The sequence below is a fragment of the Prionailurus bengalensis genome, chromosome D3 (assembly GCF_016509475.1).
Source record: "Prionailurus bengalensis isolate Pbe53 chromosome D3, Fcat_Pben_1.1_paternal_pri, whole genome shotgun sequence".
In the NCBI taxonomy this organism is placed as follows: domain Eukaryota; kingdom Metazoa; phylum Chordata; class Mammalia; order Carnivora; family Felidae; genus Prionailurus; species Prionailurus bengalensis.
Genome location: NC_057356.1, coordinates 67,862,768 through 67,882,906, shown reverse-complemented (window position 1 = coordinate 67,882,906; position 20,139 = coordinate 67,862,768). Strand labels below are relative to the sequence as shown.

General features: G+C 57.8%; 1 protein-coding gene across 3 annotated transcripts in view; it reads left to right on the top strand.

Moving 5' to 3' along the window:
• ZBTB7C (zinc finger and BTB domain containing 7C) overlaps positions 1-13,990 on the top strand; it is a 351,806-nt gene extending 337,816 nt beyond the window's left edge. For all 3 annotated transcript variants that reach the window (XM_043558760.1, XM_043558761.1, XM_043558762.1), the window contains 2 exons: positions 66-1,292; positions 11,000-13,990. In XM_043558760.1, coding sequence (XP_043414695.1) covers positions 82-1,292; positions 11,000-11,651 — 1,863 coding nt within the window. In that variant the 5' untranslated portion in view covers positions 66-81 and the 3' untranslated portion in view covers positions 11,652-13,990. The remainder of the gene's footprint in view (positions 1-65; positions 1,293-10,999) is intronic.
• Positions 13,991-20,139: the final 6,149 nt, after the last annotated feature.

Sequence of the window (20,139 nt, the reverse complement as noted above, 5' to 3'; positions counted from 1 at the left end):
GAGCTGGGTGTCCCCTCCTGGGACTGTGCCTCTAACCCCGGCCTCCTCTCTGTGCGTCCCTGCAGGGCTCTGGCTGAGAACATGGCCAATGGCATCGACGAACTCATCGGCATTCCCTTCCCCAACCACAGCAGCGAGGTCCTGTGCAGCCTGAACGAGCAGCGGCAGGACGGCCTGCTCTGCGACGTGCTCCTCGTGGTGCAGGAACACGAGTACCGCACCCACCGCGCCGTCCTGGCGGCCTGCAGCAAGTACTTCAAGAAGCTGTTCACGGCCGGCGCCCTGGCCAGTCAGCCGTACGTCTACGAGATCGACTTTGTCCAGCCCGAGGCCCTGGCTGCCATCCTGGACTTCGCCTACACCTCCACGCTCACCATCACCGCCTCCAACGTCAAGCACATCCTCAACGCCGCCAGGATGCTGGAGATCCAGTGCATCGTGAACGTGTGCCTGGAGATCATGGAGCCCGGCGGGGACGGCGGGGAGGAGGACGACAAGGAGGACGACGACGACGACGAGGATGACGATGACGAGGAGGACGAGGAGGAAGAGGAGGAGGAAGAGGAAGAAGACGAAGATGATGACACCGAAGACTTCGCCGACCAAGAAAACTTGCCCGACCCCCAGGACATCAACTGCCACCAAAGCCCCTCCAAGACGGACCATCTCACGGAGAAGGCCTATTCCGACGCACCCAGGGACTTCCCCGATTCCTTCCAGGCCGGCAGCCCCGGCCATCTGGGCGTCATCCGGGACTTCTCCATCGAATCCTTGCTGAGGGAGAACCTGTACCCCAAAGCCAACATCACTGATAGGAGACCCTCCTTATCTCCGTTCGCCCCTGACTTCTTCCCGCACCTCTGGCCGGGGGACTTCGGTGCCTTTGCCCAGCTGCCTGAGCAGCCCATGGACAGTGGGCCGCTCGACCTGGTCATCAAGAACCGGAAGATCAAGGAGGAGGAGAAGGAGGAGCTGCCCCCGCCCCCACCGCCCCCCTTCCCCAACGACTTCTTCAAGGACATGTTCCCCGACCTTCCCGGGGGGCCGCTGGGCCCCATCAAGGCGGAGAACGACTATGGTGCCTATCTCAACTTCCTGAGTGCCACCCACCTGGGGGGCCTCTTCCCGCCCTGGCCGCTGGTGGAGGAGCGCAAGCTGAAGCCCAAGGCCTCTCAGCAGTGCCCCATCTGCCACAAAGTCATCATGGGGGCCGGGAAGCTGCCGCGGCACATGAGGACCCACACCGGGGAGAAGCCATACATGTGCAACATCTGTGAGGTCCGCTTCACCAGGTGCGCATCACAGCCCTCAGGCGGGGGACCAGGGGCGGGGGAGGAGGAAGGGCGGGGGGGGGTGTGTGGCCCGTGACGACAGCAGAGAGGGACACGGTGGGCTGGGATGGAGGGGAGGCCCAGCCGGACCCCAGATGCATGGCAAGTTTATTCACTAGAAGGCACGCCAGGCCTTCCCTGGTGTGGCGATTTCCAAACTCTCCCTAAGGGGCTAAAATACTGTCTGAGATACACTCTTAGGCGGAAGCACAAGATGTAATACAGATGAGGGCAGAGGGGTTCAAGTTCGGTCAGAAGCGAGGGGCCTCAGCTCCTCGCTCGCTTGACCTCCCTTCCCCTTCCCCACTGTGGATCCACAGAAGCCGCTCTGAGGCTCCCCTGTGGAGGGCCGCCTCTTTATCTTATTCGGGACGGGCCAGGGGCTGTCCTAAGTATATTGCATATTGTCACCACGGCCAGGTCCTGGGGAGATGGGGAGGTGCTCTGGCCTTGTGTTTACAGATGAGCCATCCACCGCTCTGGTAAGCACATGCAGAGGAAGATGCCAGAGCTGGGACTTGCAGGACAGCAAAATCTGTGACCAGGAGAGTGTAGAGACCCCTGGAGCCCTTCCGATCTTCTTTTGGGATCCGAGCTAAAGGATAAGCCTCTTGTTTATGTTCTCCGCCTTGACTCTCCACGTTGGGAAGAGGGTTAACTTCCTGCGGTTGTATAATTTGAAATTTGAAAGCAATACGTGACAAGCCTTTCGCCTTTCACAGACTCCGTGCCGGTCAGCAAGCGTGTGTTCCGTACCCCTTCTGCGCGGCAACTTTCAGGTTCAAAGCTGATTAGTGGGATGATGTGGGTCAGATTGGTTCCCGGCTCGGTGTTGATGGTCCTCCTCTGGGGAAAATGGGGTCTGTCGGGGCTGTTTGTGGTCACTGGCGTGAGGTTGACCCTCCCAGCCATGTTGACGGTGGAGAAAGTTCTGGTGAGTGGCGTTGCCTCAGGGCTTGCTCGTTTCTGTGTGTCGGATGTGGACAGAGCTCTGTGACCGTGACTGACCGGACCAGGTCCTTTCCTTTGAGGATGTGCATTTCTATTCAAATCATATGCACTGGTTTGTTGGAGTCGATGATGTCCTTCTCTTCCAGGTCCTAGGCTTATTTGGAATGAAAAATCCCCTGGTTATATAAGAGGAACCCAAGTACCTATTTTCTTACCTGCACTTCTTCTTCACACGGCCCCCGTCCCTGGCAAAGAACCCAGCCCGAGACCCACACTTACGCCAGTGGAGGTGCCATCACCCCACATCCTCTTGGAAATTTCTCTTTGGGAACTGCTGGGGGCGCCTTCTCCTGAGCTTCCTCAGTGGGCCCAAGCTTTGGCCTTTGAGCACAGAGTGAAATTGTTTTGCCGTCAAGTTGAACAGCATATCAGGGACGGTATTTTTCGGGCGTAAAGAGAAGATGAGTCTTACGAAGTCATGAGACCCGCTCTCTTGGGTGGCTTGAAAACTCTGTTTGAAGTCTCCAGAGAAGGGTGTCGGAAATGGGTTCAGGTGACCGTGGCATTGCTGAAACGGCTCTGCAGCAGGCTCCTCGGGTGACTGTTTCGAAGGACGATGCTGACGGTTTCAAAGGTGGCCTTGGGGTCCCCGCACAGCTGCTTCTGGGAGGGAAACCCCACACCGAATCTCTCCCAGATGCTTTGAGCTGACAGTGGAGGGAGAGTCCCCAGGTGCGGAGGGGCAGGCCCCCCCCCCCGATATCCCGCGCGCATCCCCTTCCGCCCTGCAACGCTGACCTCAGGGTGTTCTGCTGTTATCGCCGCATAGCAGCTGGACCCAAAGTTCCTGGGGATCACCTCCCCTGGGATATCCCTCACTAATGCCCCTGCCACTCTGATGCCCCACCCCCACCACCTTCTCCTGAATTCACCCCTGTGCGGGGCCAGAACACCTGAACAAGGTGTGTGACAAGAGCACAAGGCCACAGGGATAACACTGGGGAGATAAACTAGGGCACAGTCTACACTGGAGTGCCGTTCACCCATCTCCAGCCTGTGACTCCCAGTCCAGGACCCCAGGAATGACTTCAAAGACGAGCACGCTCTTCACAAAGCCAGGCCCCAAGTCCGCCAGACTGCCCCCCTCCTGCCGTCCAGGGTCCGTGTCCCTAATTTCCCATGCCTGTTCCCTACACAGATGGCTGCCTCCAGGACACCTCTCCCTTCAAGGGAGTCCCAGGTCTGTGGGTTCAGGGTGATGCACGTCTCAGCATGCCACATAGTGAGCCTGCCCAGGACCCCAAGTGCCTTCCCTCCAGGCCCTTCCCACACACAGCCTTCTGTCCAGGCCACGCCGGTCTGTGGGCCCTGCCTTCCCTAGGGAGAGGGTTAAACTTGCTCAGTCACTGCAGACAGACTTCTCGCCCTCCTGACACGAGAACATTCTCTGAGTTGGCCTCCTGGTTTGGGCAGGATATTGGGTTGTATAGGAGGGCTGCATTCCAGAACCCTCCCTCCCGGCACATTCCTGATGATCACTTAGGGGGCCTCTGTGCCTGCAGCCTCACCAGCCCTCCGGGCCAGACCGGCCTTGCGTCTGCCCTGCCCTCCCTCCGGTTTGCTCCTGCTCTGCTCCGCCACAGCCATCTGGGCCCCTGAAGCAGCTGCGTTCCTGCCTCCGTCAGCACCTCCCCTCACCCGGTTCCCACTGGACCCGGACCCTGCTGACAAAGATCAGACTTGCTCTCGGGCACTCCCTTCCCGGGGGCAGAGGAGCCCCAGGGTGGGGGGAGGCTGGACATTTTCTTGGCCTCCTCCCACAAGGGACCCTGGGGACTTTATTTCGTACCCTGGGCTGTGGCCGTCCGCCTGGAACGCTCCCCAACCGCGCTCCGGGTCACATTCTTCAGAAGAACTGGCTCGGTGCTTCCCTCCCGCCCCTCCCGGAGCTGCCCTGCAAGGGTTCTTCTCTGTCTCCCACCAGCCTGTCCATGTAGGGCTTCCCGTACCTCTCCCTGCAGCCAAGTCCCCTTGCAGCCTTTCCTCGGGACCTTCTTGGTGGCTGACTTCCTGCAGCCACCACCCAGAACACCTTCCCTCCCTCCCTCCCCAGACGGAGGCCCTTCAGCGGCCACTGAAAGCAGTGGCCGCCTTGACTCAGAATTCCCAGACTCCTTTGCAAGGCCAAGCCGCTCCTTGGGACCCGGCCCCCAGAGGCTGAGGGAGCCAGGACCGGCCGCCCTCAACTCCTCCTCCTGGACACTATCTTCCCCTTCTTTCCTTGAACACAACTGGGCTTCTACTCTCTAGTCAGGCCTCCTTTCCCTTCTCCTTGATGTGACCCCGCTTCCCGTCGCCCCGAGGGATGTTGGAGCGGCCTACCCTCTTCTTGCAAAGCGGCCCTTTGGCTCAGGCTCCGAGTTACGGCCTCAGATGCCGACTCCCAGAATCGCCACGCCCATGGGGACATCATCCCTAATGGCTTCAGCCACCGTGGTGGAAGGACCCGGGATTCCTTCCCACAGAGCCCATTCTGCCCCCAAAGCCTGCCTGTAGCTCTCATTCTGTCGTCCTCCAAGAAGAGAGATGAAGGCCTTCCCCGCCATGATGTTGTCTGTCCCTTGGCATCAGACCCTCCCCTCTGAGATGGGGCTCAATTTCCACCGGCCCTGGGGACCATTGTCCTACACCGGTTGTTTCAGATAGGACACACCCCCGGAAACCAGGCAAGGCCTCAAAGGCTCCAACCAGACTATGTTTTCTTTGGCCCCACGCTGTCCCCTCCTAGCTCTGGTCACCCCGCAAGCACTTGGGAGTCCTCCTGCCTATGCCTCACACCCTGAGCGTCACTCTCTGGCCAGCTGCGAAGTCCCCAGTTTCCACGGGGTCTCCTGCCACCGTCCCGTAAAGGCCGCAAGGTCTTGCCTCCAACAGCTGCTGCCGGCGTGAGCCCCGTGCTGGTCGCTCCGCACGCCGGCAGCAGTCTGCTCCCCAGACCAGGCCAGGAGCCTGGCTGCTGCTTTCTTCCCGTATTTTCCTTTTAGCCCTCCCACTCCTGGCAGCCCTGGGGACCTTATTAAGATAATGCAATGTCATTAGCAGTGGCAGCAGGAAGAGGGTTTGTCTCAGACCATCAGGTTACCAAGAAGTCTGGGCGGATGGTGCTGGGAAAGCATTATCGTGACCGGGAGCCCTCGTGGAGGCCGAGGCCCCCGGGCGAGACCCCGCAGCCCTCGCTTTCACTCAGGAGAATGAGCTCATGAGGACGGGCGCATCTTTCCCACAATAAGCTCTCCGGGCTGGAAAGGGGAATGCAGATCAAGGCTCGGGCACACGTGGCCGGGGCTGCTCCCAGTGCAGAGGAAAGGAAGGGGGTGGCAGACAAGGGAATCAGGGCGACCCAGAGCACGTTGGAACTGGAGTAGGGGGTCCTGAGAGCCGATCCGGCAGCTGCAGGCCAGCGGTCAGTCGACAAACGAGCCACGAGCCCCCCGCTGCGTGTTCAGTGCCATGCGCCATCCGCACAGGATACAGAAGCGTCTGGCAGATCCTCACCCAAGCAGATCCGGTACCTTCGGCGCCGCAGACTGAGCGTGAGCGAGGGCTGAGAGAGCAGTGCCGGCCGGGCTCACGCTAAGCGCTGCTCCAGGAGGGACCGGAGGGCTCAGGGTCTCTGCGGACTGGGGCACCTTGGAAAGGGCACCAGAGTGGTCATCAGGAACCCCGGGCTCAGGGCCCTGGTTCTGCCTCTCGTTGCCTGTATGACTTTGGCCTCCTCCCCTCTCTGAGCCTCAGCTTCCCCACGTGTAACGTGAGGGGCTTGGAGCAGGCGCTTCCTAAAGTTGCCCCCAGACCCCTGATTCCGTTCACATATGGCCCAAGATCGGGGAAGACGTGGACGCATTACTGCAGCCTCTCTGCCCCAGTTTCCTCACGACAGTGATGGCGACACGTCCTCCACAGGCTTCCGCGAGATAAGGCGTAACTGCTGGGTGCCCAGCAAGCACCTGGTCCATGCTACTGGTTAGTACGGAGAGCCTTGGTTCCTTATCTGCAGTAGCCGGGACCAGTGCTCCTCGCCCATCCGTGTGCTCCCCCTGCATCATCTTGCGGCCCGGGCTTCCAACGAGACAGGGCTGCAGGAGCCAGGGACAGGGAGGTGGCTCTACAGAGGGACAGCTCAGGAAAACGGCACACGTGCTGGCCCCTGCCCTGGAAATAACACGCATAGAAAATAAAAGCAGCAAAGGCACCTCTGAGCACTGTTTTTTCATCTGCCAAGAGTACCCGTACGGTCGAAAGGGGCCACAGTACGGAGAGAGAGGCTTGGCTCCCGGAGCTCACGCCCTGCAAGGGGGGCAGGGAAGGGGGGACAAATCTGATACCTATGGGGTCATTTGGGAACAGGAGACGGTGATGCTGACACGTTGTCTTCTGTTGCTCCCTCCTCGCCCCTCAGTGACCTGGCTTGAGGTACAGTACTCAGGTCACAGGTGCTCTGGAAGGCGAGGGCGAAGGACGGGGCCTGGGTGGACAGGGAAAGGCTTGTAGAGGATTGCCCTTGAATCTGACCTTGAAAGGTTGGCGGGAGCGGGAGGAGGGGGAGTTGGGAGTGGGAGACATTTCAGGCAGGGCGGTTTGCAAAAGTAAACTGAGAGAGAGGTGCAGGGAGGAGGGGGGCCGGAGCCAAGGGCTCACGGCTGGAAAGGAAGGAGGGCACACGCTGACATCCGGGGTTGGACCTCTGGTGGGAGCCCAGAGATGGAGCGCTGGCGTGGGAACACGAGATCTGCGCAGAAAGGGAAGGACACAGGGTGGACCAAACATCCACATCTCACAGTATGGCAGGCTCCGCATTGGAGGGAGGGAAGCCTGGAAGCCCAGCTCGTGCCTGCGGGTGGCCAGGATACAAAGTGACCAGAGCACGGCCTGCTAGTGGAACAGCGTATCCATGCGCTGTGCGGGTGCAGTACTGTGGGGGCCGGGGGCGAGCAAGTAGGTGGGTGATCTCTTTTTTCCCAGCTTCGTTGAGATATAACTGGCGTCTAACATGGAAGCTTATACAATGTCGTGAGACCACAGTAATGTGGTGGTGAACACGTTAACACATCCATCACCTCAGATAAGGGTAAAACAACCATAATGCATGAAGCCAACTAGCGAGAAAGAGATTCAGTGTAAGCCCATTACCCAGAACACCCAGAACATTCGAACACTTACAGAACACCAGAGGTCACAATGGTGCAGCCCAGTGTCCCCCCCTATTGTAGAGGTCAGGAAACTGGGGCCCAGGACAGCTAAGGACCTGGTCCAGTTCTTGGAGTGTGGCTGGCCCCGGGCCTCTCAACGCGCATGTGCATGATATCCACGCGCAAAGGTCGTTACAGGAATAAGGAGGAGACGTGACCTTAGAAAGCCATCCCTCTCTGTCCTCGCTTTCCTCATCTTGAGAGTTAAGGGACTGAATGAAATCAGTATTTTCAAGGTCCTCGCAAATATACTGCTAAAATGCAGGTTGCTGGGCGCACTGACTCAGACTGTGAATCACAACATGTTAATGGGATCCTGGTAGACTGGATGATCTCTAACTTTCTTTTCCAGGACTAACATATCATAAGCTTTGCAGCTCTACCCTCCACTGCTCCCACAAAAGTCTCCATTAGGGACAGCCAGCTCCTGCCCAGGGCTGAGCCCCTCCCAAGGCATGCCCCGGTCTTCTGGCCCCAGCGTCCGAAAGCTGGCGGCAAATGCCCTGTTTTGATTGTCCTAGTCTGCACTTTCTGAGGCAGCCCTGACTCCCTCACAGGCTGGAAGTCCCCGGTTTGAAAATCTACCCTTTCTCAACCTCAGAAGAGCTTGCAAACAAACCATACCTCAGACTGCTCCCCAGGCTCCTTGGCCCCTCGTGCCTGGACACCTTTGGGAAAGCTGCTTGACTTCTCTGAGCCTCAACTCTTCCTCTAAGTGAGGAAATTATTCTGGGTATGTTGAATCTAACTCATACAGACTCAGCTTCTCTCATCAGTCCTGGACAATAGGAACTGATGTCTGGCCCCAGGTTCAGTTCTGCACAGAGAGGTTAAGTAACTTTCCTGAGGTCACCCAGAAGGTTAGTGGTGGGTCCGCAGCTGCAGCAGGGGCTCCCAGACCTCTAATGGGGGCCCCACTCCTACACCACAACTTGCCTCTAAATAACAACCTCCCAGGGTCATTGAAACGGTGTAGTCGTCAGCCCATAGCAGGTGCTCAGTAAAAGGAAGTCACCTTCTCAGCACCTCCTACACATGCCAGCTAACTGCTGCTAAGATGTGACTTAATCTGGATGCTCTAATGAAAAGCTTGGGAGAAGTTGTGGATATTTACAGTGGGCCCTTAATATCTAAAGATTTACCATTTGCACCGTCCATTATTTGAGGGTGACCCTCAGCATCAATACTAATTATGTGAAACAGTGATTTTGAAAAATATCCACCTTATAAGGTTATGGTGGGAGTAAGTGAGTTGATATACTTAAAGCCCCACTGATGACTCCAATGGAGTCCTCCACCGGGCCCTGGTGAGGACACAAGTCCCGTAGCCAGTGAGCGCGCCCAGCTGACCACCTGGCATCAGCATTTCGCTGAGAGCCTAGATGAATGTGTGAGTCCCAAGACACGTCCCTCATGACTAGATCGCGTTGCTGCTGGGGCACAAAGGGCACTGTGCACCCCACTTCTGCAGCAGTGAGGAAAGAGGCGTGAGTTCTAGCCTCGGCTCTGCCATTACTCTCTGGGTGGCCCTGGCGAGTTCCCCTTCCTGGGCCCCAGTTTGCCCACCAGCAAAGGTGGCTCTCAAAGTGATGCATGGACCCATGGACCCGCAGCACCAGCAGCGGCATCTGGCAGCTTGTTAGGAATGCGTGTTCCCTGCCCTCTCCCCCCGGGGACCTCCCAAAGCACCATCTCCGGGAGTGGGGCCCAGCATGCTGCTTCATCAAGCCCTGAGAGCCGTGCTTAGGCAGGCTCAAGTTTGAGACCCACTGGCCCCTATGCTCGCTTAAGCCCCTTCCTCTTCAAACCCCCCAGTCACCTGGATGAAATGTGGGTTATAGACACCATAAGGGCAGTATGCTGTGGCTGGGGAAGGGAGCGTGGGATGTCACAGCAGGGTGCCATGCAGCCTGGGCGCAGCTGGTGGCTCGTGGGAGGGGCAGGGACGGAGAATGTGGAGGAGAGGAGGGTCTGGTGTGCGGGGACACCTGCCGGCTTCGGAAGCTGTATTCACTTCCTCCTCCCTCCCCCCATCTCCATCTCCCAGGTGCCCTGGGCCTTCCTGGGAGCACAGGTAGAAGGGGTGGACCCGTCCTGGTCCAGTGTACCTAAGAATGTCCTTTTCTCTCCTGCCCCGCCCCGGGGGAAGCGGTCCAAAAATGAGAGCCAGTGAGACCTCTAGCGGCCAGGGGACACCAGGAGACCAGGACCTGCTCCTGCTGTCCTGCGGTTGGTTATATTGAGCATGGTTTAAATCTGGCCATTTCAGGGCGAATGCCTGGGCTCTGCATCTGTTCTGACCTCAAACCCGAGGCAAAAATTACAGACAGATGCCCCACCCCGGGGCCACACCTGCGGGGGGAAGGTAGGAGACAGGACGCAGAGCTCGTTGGCCTGCCAGGCCTGGTGGGGGAAGGCTGCGGAAGGACCCCGAGAGGGGTTCTTGCAGCCCACCTGACTCCACTTCGGCCAGGCTGGAAGGCTCCTCTAGCTGCCTTGTGCAGCGCTCGGTCTTTAGGAAGACAGCCCCGCGATGTCAGTGTTCCTTGCGAGATCACCAGGAGGTGTGTTGAATCTAGTTTGACACAAACCCGGATTCTCTCCGTCAGCCCCGGACAATAGGAACTGTGTCTAATGCTAAATTCAGCTCTGTGCAGAGACGTTGAGTAACTTGCCTAAGGTCTTTCAGCATGTTCGCGGTGGGTCTGCAGCTGGAGCAGGGGCTCCCAAACCCCAACGGAGCCCCACCTTTACACCATACCTTCCCTCTGAATAATAGCATGTAAATCCTAAAAAGCTTTGCCCTAGATTAGGCTACATTCTTGTCGCACCTGGCTCTTTTGTAAACCCTGGAATTCTCCGCAGACAAAGAGGAAAGCCCACAGCTTGGGATGCGAAACCACAGTGCAGGAGACTTGAACGAGGTGTGCCCGGCTTCTGTAGCCTCCCAGATTAGTGCCGAGGACAGACAGATCTCCAGAGCCCAGGGGCCAGGATGGGGCAAAGGCACTGGGAGGAACAGGAGGGAAGACCTGCCTGGAGACAGTGGGCGTGAAATTAAGGCGCAAGGCGGTGTCAGAGGTTGCCACACCGCGCAAGGGCTAAGGCCAGGCTGCTGACTTGTGGGGAGAAGTGTCCCCGACAGGCCCATTTTCCAGCGTGCGAGCCGGGGCCTCCGACAAAGGGTGCGGCTTCCTTACTCGGAGCTGACGAGTAAGCGGGGTCCTGGAGGGAAGGAGGCCTTTCGGGACACCGCTCCTTCTCCAGCCCTCTGATCCAGGTGAGTAGCCACACCCGTTTGCAGTGAGGCCGCGTTTGCAAGTAAATCCTAGCACGGGGGCCCGTTTCTGGAGTTGGACGCCACGGCCGTGGCCAGCTGGAGCGGGTTGTGGAGGAAGGGGGAAGGGGCTGGGGGGCGCGGCTCCCGGGGTTCCCCGCGGGGACTGACCGCCGCCTCTGCGTTCGCAGGCAGGACAAGCTGAAGATCCACATGCGGAAGCACACGGGGGAGCGGCCCTACCTGTGCATCCACTGCAACGCCAAGTTCGTGCACAACTACGACCTCAAGAACCACATGCGCATCCACACGGGCGTGCGGCCCTACCAGTGCGAGTTCTGCTACAAGAGCTTCACGCGCTCCGACCACCTGCACCGCCACATCAAGCGCCAGAGTTGCCGCATGGCCCGGCCCCGGCGCGGCCGCAAGCCCGCCGCCTGGAGGGCCGCCAGCCTGCTCTTCGGGCCCGGAGGCCCCGCGCCGGAGAAGGCGGCCTTCGTGATGCCGCCCGCGCTGGGCGAGGTGGGCGGCCACCTGGGCGGGACGGCCGTGTGCCTCCCCGGCCCCAGCCCCGCCAAGCACTTCCTGGCGGCGCCCAAGGGCGCGCTGAGCCTGCAGGAGCTGGAGAGGCAGTTCGAGGAGACGCAGATGAAGCTGTTCGGGCGCGCGCAGCTGGAGGCCGAGAGGAACGCGGGGGGCCTCTTGGCCTTCGCGCTGGCCGAGAACGTGGCGGCCGCGCGGCCCTACTTCCCGCTGCCCGACCCGTGGGCCGCGGGCCTGGCCGGCCTCCCCGGGCTCGCCGGCCTCAACCACGTGGCCTCCATGTCTGAAGCCAACAACTAGGCTGGTCTTTGTCGATCCCAGTCCAGCGGCCCTTGCCCCCTCTCCCACCAGGCGTCCCCTGCCCTACCCAGTGGGTCTGGACTGTTTCTTTCAAATCACAAAGGAAAAAGAACGAAAACGTATTAGCAGCAGCAGTGGTATTTTCTAGGCCTCCCAAGGCCTCCTGCATCCCTTTTGGTGGTGTCTGAGGTGGGCATCTCCTCCCACAGGGCCTGGCCTCTACCTGGCTGTCTCTCCAGCTGTCACACACAAACTCACAGGGACCCGTGCCCCGAGGAGGCCACACCCTGGGTGCCCAGGAGCACTCTGGAGCTGCGTGTGGGGCTCGATGGAGGAAGGCAGCTTGGCCAGAGGCAGACCAGGTGGAACAGGGACGAGGCCTACCGAGGGGCCTGGGGCGCCCATCCTAGCTGAGCCACCATTCTACGGCGGAGTCCCTGCTGACCCTGCTCTGGTGGGTCACTTTTCTCGTCTCCAGCCATCCCGGGATCCTTGCGGGAAATGCCCCATTGGCAGGGAAGGCTCCTGGAGTCCGGGCCCATTTTTCCTCACCGTCCTGTAACCTTGGACGGGTCGGTCGTCTCTACCCTGCTCCGAAGGGGAGCTGGCAATTTAGTTTCCCCTCTTGCACCCACCCCCACACATATACGCACCTGTCCCCCCCCGCCCCCCACAAAAGAACTGAGAAGGTGGGAGCTTTGCACGCCTGAAGTCTCTGGTGAAACCGTCTATCTTGCCGGATTTAGTTTTCTCACATCCACCTCTCTATTAGCACAGGTGAGGAATGTGGCCACCCTAGACAGGAGTGACAAAGAAGGGCTGAGATGTGCCGTGTCCACAGGCAGCTGTGGGGAACTCCAAATACTCCCCACCTCTCCAGGCAGGCAGGCCACCGTGGAAGCCAGGGCCCCTGGGGACGACTAGTTAGCATTGACTCCCTCTCCAGGGCTGTGCAAAGTCTCTTGGGACTCCTGGGGCCAACACGGAAGGGCCGAGAGTCACCTCCTAACACCTGGCGGCTGCCCCCCTCTGCCCTGTTTCCTAGAAACAGACAAAACACCCGGTTACCCAGGGTTTATGTTTGTTGTGGGTTTCTCAGGGCTCCGGTATTGCTAGGGATTGCCCCCTTTGCTGTGTCTGAACACCCTCAAGCCCTCCCTCGTGGCTCGGGCAGGAAGCTGGGTGGTTTGGCTTCCCTCGGTGGTGGGAGGCGGGGCCCGGCTCCAGTAGGGGTCTCGGGGGCTCTGTGAGTCACAGCTGCCCACACGCACGCATGCACGCACGCACGCTCTCCCTGGTTCACAAGCTAGCAGTAGGTCTCGAGAAGGAAGACAGCTTTGCTGGCCCTGTGCCTTCCTCTTCTCTCCCCTTTCCTGCCCTCCATCCCTTCTCTTGCTGAGTTTGCCTTTGTTTCTCGGTAGTCCCAATGGTAGGAGGGTTCATCTGCATGGATTACCCAGGGCCGGTGTCCCCAGTCCGGGAGCTGCGGGCACAAGAGACTTCGGCTCTTCCTATCGCCTTGGCTTCTTCCTGAGCAAACACACACACACAAAAGAACAAAAAGGCCAGAGAAGACCACAGACTCTGTCACTCTCCAGCTCCCCAGAAGAGGACCCTGACTCCACACCCCACCAGACGCCGTTCCGACCAGAGGAAACTGGTCCTGACCCCCTTCTGTCTTCAGACACCATCCTTCTGGGCAGCCACCTCTTAGACTCCTGTCTGTTTCTGACACTTGCTTCTGGGACCCATCAGCCAACATCCCCGTGTTCCTTCCCCATCAGCCAAGGGGTTGGGGCTGACCCAAACTTTCAAAGAAAACAAGGAAAAATGAACAAATTGGAATCCAGTGGTGTTGGGGCTTTGTTTTTATTTTGTAAAGGTAATGACTTCTTATAAACTCAGTTTTTCAGACAACTGGTTAGTTCTTTTTGTTTTCTCTTGGCTGCAATTTGGAGTTGTATATTGTAAAATATCCAAAGATCTTGAGTACTGTATGATCGAGGAGAACTTGACGCAAATGTTTTGTGGGGGTAGGGGTGGTTGTGTTTTGTTTTGTTTCTTTTTCTTTCCTTTTTTCTTTCTTTCTTTCATTTCTTTCTTTTTTTTTTTTTTTTTTTTTTTGGTGTTTCAATTTCCCTGTCCCTCTGTGGGGAAACTTTGGAATCTTTTCCTATTTATAACTCTTTTTTATGTGATTGCTTTCTGTAAAATGACACAACAGAGTTTGCCTTAGTGATTCAAAGGACAATCTTCCACAACTTTGGTCGCACGCCGCAGCCCGCCGAGAAAACCTCTCAGCTAATTTTCTGGCCTATTTATTAAACAGTATTAACTGACTTGAGTAAATTACCGCGAGTTGCACTTCTGTGAGAGGTGACCGGCCGCTAGTCGATGGGTAGGTGCTCGCTGTAAAAAGGGACGTCAGGTGTCAGGAGCTTACAGTAAATGTCAAAGACACCTTGGCAGAAAGCACAAACCCGTATGTAGTCGCCTGAAGGCCGGTGTTTCGAGTCACAGAAAGCTGTGCCGGCCCGTTTCCTGGTTCAGGTTGACGCCCTCCTTCCGATTCTCGTTTCAGTTGTCAGTGGGCAGCTGCGAGGTAGGGAGGCCAGAACGTAATTCCTCCGGGTCTCCTGCCCTGCAGACGTGTGAGGCACTATTTGACCGTAAGCTTGCCTGTTGGGGATCCCCTTCCTTGCCATGGTAAACATGCTTAGGTACCGAATGCAGCACGTCTCCGGACAGGGCAAATCTGGGTTTCCAGACTCCTCCGAGCTGTGTGTCCTCGGGCTAACCACTTCCCTACTCTGGGCCTCCCTTTCCTCACCTCTAACGACAAAGGGAAGTAAGTACCCAGAGCTTCTCCAAGTGCTCCACCCGAACACCCTCCAGCAGCCGGGGGCAGTCCGTTGGGGAACGGGGCCTGAACGCCACAAAACTGCCCGAAGCCACCTTCCCACAGTGTAAGTCTGCAGCTGCAGGTTGTGGCTTCGAAAATCACGCGTCCACCTTGAATCGCGTAGTATACATGCATTTGCCTTAATAGAAAAACATCACCTTGAACTACTTGCCAGTTACACTACTTGTCTTTTCCCCAGGATCTTCCAGTAAAGTCAGAATGTTCCTTAGCGGCCCTGCAGCTTTGAGAGGCCTAAGCTCACGGCTGAGGGCTTGGGGGCCAGCCCAGCTCAGTGCAAGAAATACGAGGCCATGTCGAGATTCCACTCAGCTCAGACATTCTAGGGCCACTGGGTCCTCATCCTGGGGGTCGGTGTCCACTGAATGCTGTAGGCAAACATGGAGAAAGGATAGGGAACTGACTCCAATAGGCCTTGGCCCTTGGGGGCTCCTAAACTCATGTGAGTAAACTCTCCTCTGGTCCCCGCCGGGTGGGCATTCCATAGAGCCCTGCCAGGTATGGCCTGCTCCCTCGGGCTCCAAGGAGGTTAGGGAGTTGGGGTTCTGTCAGCAAAGGAACTCCCAACACAGGGCGGGAGGGAAGGGTCGGAGAATGAGGCCACTGAGGACAGGCCGAAGAAACGTGTGCCTCTTAACCCACAGGGGAAGGCTTAAGGGAATACGTTCGAACAGACCTTGGAACTTCTAAAGCCCTGTCAGGTAGAGGGAGGGTTGGACCAAAAGTCTGGCCAACTCAAACGGATAGGAGGGAGATTCCAGGAGGTAGCTGGGTGTCCAAACACAGGAAGATAACTTCCAGCATCTGGAGTTGCCCTAAAGAGGCACGAGGTCCCTTGTGAGGCAGTGAGCTCTTAGTCATTGGAAGGCTTCAACACAGCCTTTCAAGAATGCCAGAGAGGAGAGTCTCCTCCAGAAGAAGGAGGGCTGCCCCCTGGGTCCTTTCCGTCTGATTTGGGAAAAGGCGAATATATATCCTCACGTGAGCCTGGAAGGACTGTGCCAGAGAGAGTGGGGGACACGTGGAAAAGATGAGCTGGGAAAAGTTCACCAAACTCAGCTCGGTGGCCCAGGGCTGTCCGCCCTCCCCCACCCGCAGCCCTCCTCCGGCCACCTCCAGCAACGCGGGGCCAGAGAAACGGGACCCTGTACAAAAGGCCCTGACTTATTTTGAGGCCCTTCTGTGACCAAACGGTAATGAACCAACAGGAATGAAGACCGTCTCTCACCCTGGGCCTTTATCTGTCCCCAAGGCCCGAACTGACGGCGGAGAACAAAAGTCTCCACTTGGCGGGCTGCAGCGGTCGGTCCGTGTCACATCTCGGCAGCCCTCTCCCCAGACCCCGTTCTTCCTCGTGTCCTGCGACCTGGCCAGCTCGTCCTCCCTGAGGGTTTTCCAAGCTTACCGCAGTGGACGGGCGGGCATTTCCAGAAACAGCCCAACTGTGTGTTGCCCTTCTGAGCGCCAAATGCCGTTAGGGCTTCGTAAGGGAAAGAGAAAGAGCAGGGCCTCCTGGCCACAGGCTCCCTCATCCGACAAGTCTGTCACTCTCCAGGAGTGAAGGGTCAGGAGGTCCTGCAGGATGGAAAATGCCACCTGCAGGCAGAGGGTCAGAGGCCCCTCCAGGGACCCGAGACAAATTCCGGAATCGAAAATGTTTGTATCCGGTGGCCTACTTCCCAATCCCCCCAATCCCTCCCCACCCCCCCGCCGTGTCACCCTGTCCCCTTCTCCGGGTGCCACTTCCTATCCCAGCTGTCTTTCAGGACGGAGGGAAGCACTCTGTCTCCTCTTCCCTGCCCTCTGTTGACACCCTGATGGGAGCCTCCGAGGGTGAACGTGACTCACAGGCTCCCTCTCCCGGCCTTTACACACCCCTGCTCCTCGTTCAAGGTGGAAAGAAAGGCCCTGGAGCAAAGCGGTTTCAGGCCTCAAGCAGCCAACAGGGATGGCTCAACAGCCTTGAAATCACCCCTGGACCTCCCCCGCCGCCCCTCACCTCTCCCCTACCCTGCTGAGGGGTGCAGGAGTGGAGGGGGTTGCAGGAGGCAAGCAGCCCCTCTCCCTCCTTTCAGCTTTGAAGCACTGAGGACTGAGTCAAACACGCATTTCCAGCAATTGATGGGGAGAGGATTCCCTGGGGAGGCTTTGCTCATTCTTTCCTCCTTACCACATCCTGGGCAGGGGCTGTTGTGACCTTGAGGGACAGAGCCCACACGGCCTAAACCAAAAACTCTGGGCCCAGAAACGGACTGACAAATAAGGACAAAACATCTCAAATCTGGACCATCCTGGAAAACCTGGAAACTGATCACTTGAGCTGCAGCCAGGCACGCACGCACGCACACCCACACATGCACGCGCACCCGCGCGCACACATGCACGCGCGCACATGCACGCGCACGCACACCGAGTCGTCACACAAATGATACGCAGGCGGATGTCATCCCTCCTTGTGACAATAGGAGACAAGCCCCAGCAAGGCCATTTTCCCCACAGGCCTCCCTGCTGGAATATTTATAACGCGTACTCTCATTCTCATCCTTGGGATTCCTCTATTCAACCATGAACTTTGACCCTGGCCATAAATGCCAAAGAATAAACAAAGGGGTTTCTGGAATAAGGAAGGAAGATAGAGGGAATCAGACCCTTTCCCGTGTTCCTCTAAAAATGAATACATTACACACACAACCTCTGAGTGACATTAAGTGCTTTATGTTTCCTCAGAGGACTCTGACATCCATTGGTTGACTGGATTTCAGCCCAATGCGGCACATATCCTTATCCCTATTTGTAGCAGTTGAGATTCTTAGCCAAACAGCAGAACCCATCCAGGTAGCTTAAGTAGAAAAGGCATTTATTAAAAATGAGAAGTCTCTTACAGAATCTCCACAAGGGCCGAAGAGTCAGGCTTGCAGTCACCGAGATCAGTTGCGCAGGTTGCATACTGCACAACACCAGGACTCTTGAAGAGGCACTACTCACACCTAGACAGACCTGTATGTTGTAACAGACACTATGTTTGTATATCACAGCCATTTTCCAGCAGATGGCAGTCAAGTGTTCAGAAGTGGTGCCCTTGTCCATATTGCACAAAGTCCAAGGCCTGGAAGCCAGGAACAACCCCCGGGGCGCGCTGTGCCACATTGTTCCAGCGGAGATCCGATTGCTGCCGCTGCTAGGCGGAGACCCCACCGCTCACCCTACTAACACCGGCCCGTGACCCCGGAGCGCCACCCCGTGGCCCACTCCCCACCACCCTGCTGCCCGAAGAAAACAGATCCCACACATCTGGACCTCCTCACCTTGCTCCCCGCCGCGTGGCACCTTGCGCCGGTGCATCTGACTACGACAGCTCACGGCCCATGCCTCGCGGCCTAACCGCAGGCCGCCTGGGAAAGTAAGCCTCCGGCTTCCGCCTTGAGAGGGAAGGACTCATGACGCATATTCTCCAAATAGGAAAAGAGTTCCAATAATGTGGCCTCAAAACACGCCACATACCAAGCGGTTTTCTGCAGATGGGGGGCGGGCCCGAAGCCCGAAGCGGCCAGACGGTGAGGACAAGGGGGCAGGGCCGGCGAGCTGTGGCAGAGACGGGGCTGGAACCCGGATGTGCTGCCTCCTGGCTACCGCACTACGCCGTCCCCTCAGAGGCTGAGGCCCAGAAAGAGCCAAGGAACAGAATTCAGACAATTTAGACAGATTTAGACGATTCAAACAAAGCTCCTACCGGCCGTTTTCCGCCCCCCGACACGCCAAGGGCTCTGCAGCCCTGGAAAACCCTCGTTCAGAGCTCCCCTCACCCCTTGCCCCGGAGACACACAAGCCTACCACCCCGGAGTGTAACCTCGGCCAGGCTGGGTCCCCCTTGTCCCCCTCTTCCTCCCTGCAGGGACCCAGAACTTTAACCCACTTTGCTCTGCCAGTGCCGAGATTCAGGCCCAGGCTCAGGCTCCCTCCTCAACACGGGCTTTTCTAGTTTAATCCGCACAGCAGAGCCCGAGGGTGGGCTTTACTGACAATGGCTTTATTATCTTGCCACTTCGATATCATTCCTTACAGGAACGGCATTCTGAGACGCAGAGATGCATTTTCATTTCCTAAAGGCTGGGATTTCCCACGAAGGTGGGCCTTTGCGGGGTGGGGTGGGGGAGGGAGGGCAGGAGGGGGAGGAGGGTGTGGCCTAGCAAGAAAGAAGGGAGCAAAATGATACGGGGGCTCGCCACCTTCCTTCCTCCTCCAGATGGAGCTGCTAGTGGCTGGAGAGGATTCCAGAGTCTCCCTCCCCGTCTGCCTTCAGCCCAGCCTCTGCCCCGGGGACTGACCCAGAGCCCCTGTCCTCCCTGGAGCCCCCGCGTTCCCGGGCAGCCTTGCTCGGCGCCATAAAAAGAAGGAGGTGACATCTCAGAGAGCTGTCGTGGGGCTGGAGGAGGCCTGTGGAACACCAGCCCCGCCTGCCACTTAGTAGGTGCTCAATCCACATTGGTTTCCTTGTTTCTTTCCTCTCTGCCCCTTCAACGCCACGCAAAATAATTATGCTTATTTCTGTTTCTCACCTTTTTTCTTTTGTGTTGCTCTTATTCCTCCAATGGAAGAGGAAGGAGGGAAGGGGAGAGGGGCCGAGGGAGGGAGGAAAGGACCAGCGCACGCGGCTTATCCCGGTGCCTGTCTGAGTTGTTGTTTTGGATAATCCAATGATGGGGGTTAATCGGCTGCCGGTTCCTGTGGGAAAGCTGGGAGAAGGAAACGATGAAGACATCCTCTTTTTAAATTAGACTATGGAGCTGGTGATTTCTCAGGGTTTGCCTGGCATGGACAGCTGTTTGAAGACACCCAGGGAGACCCATTCAACAGCAGAACTTTGATTACCTGTGGCTGCGGCCTCCTCTCCAGATGCTGCCCGATGATAGCCCAGCCCCCGTCGGTCCCCCCCGGGGAACCACAAGGACCGCTCTGGGGCTGACAGCGGCTGCCACACACCTGGAGGGGAGGGAGGCGAACAGAGGCATGTGCCTGTCCCACATGCCAGGAAAGGAGTCGTGATTTCAGAATCGGAGTCTAAAAATTTGGATCGGAAAGATGAGAAGGGTTCTCAGCACAGCCCTTCGGCCTGGAAACCAGGCCCCCGCCCCTGGCTCCATGTTTTAAAGGGCTCCCCACGGGTCCCAGAATCTAAGGAGCCTGTGCCCTTTCTGGACGGCACATGCTCAGAGTACCTGAGACCCCACCCCCACCCCCACAACTCCCAGCAGACCCCTCCCCAGGCCTTTCGGAGGGCAGGTTGCTGCAGGAGTCCCTCCCACTAAGCTGAGGGACAACCAGGGGTGGCTGTTTACTGGGGAGGATGGACACAACTCACACCTGCTGACTGGGGCTCGAGCGAGCGAGACCTCTCAGCGTTTGGGACAGGGAAGCAGCTGGGGGGTGGGAGTGGAAGCCAGGACGTGGCTATGGGCTGACAGACCAGCTCTGCCCCACCGGAACCCCAAGGAGCCCAAGGATCTAGTGAACCCAGCTTTCTAGGTTTTTCTGAAGGTATGCTCGGCAAGATTGGAGACCACAACTTAA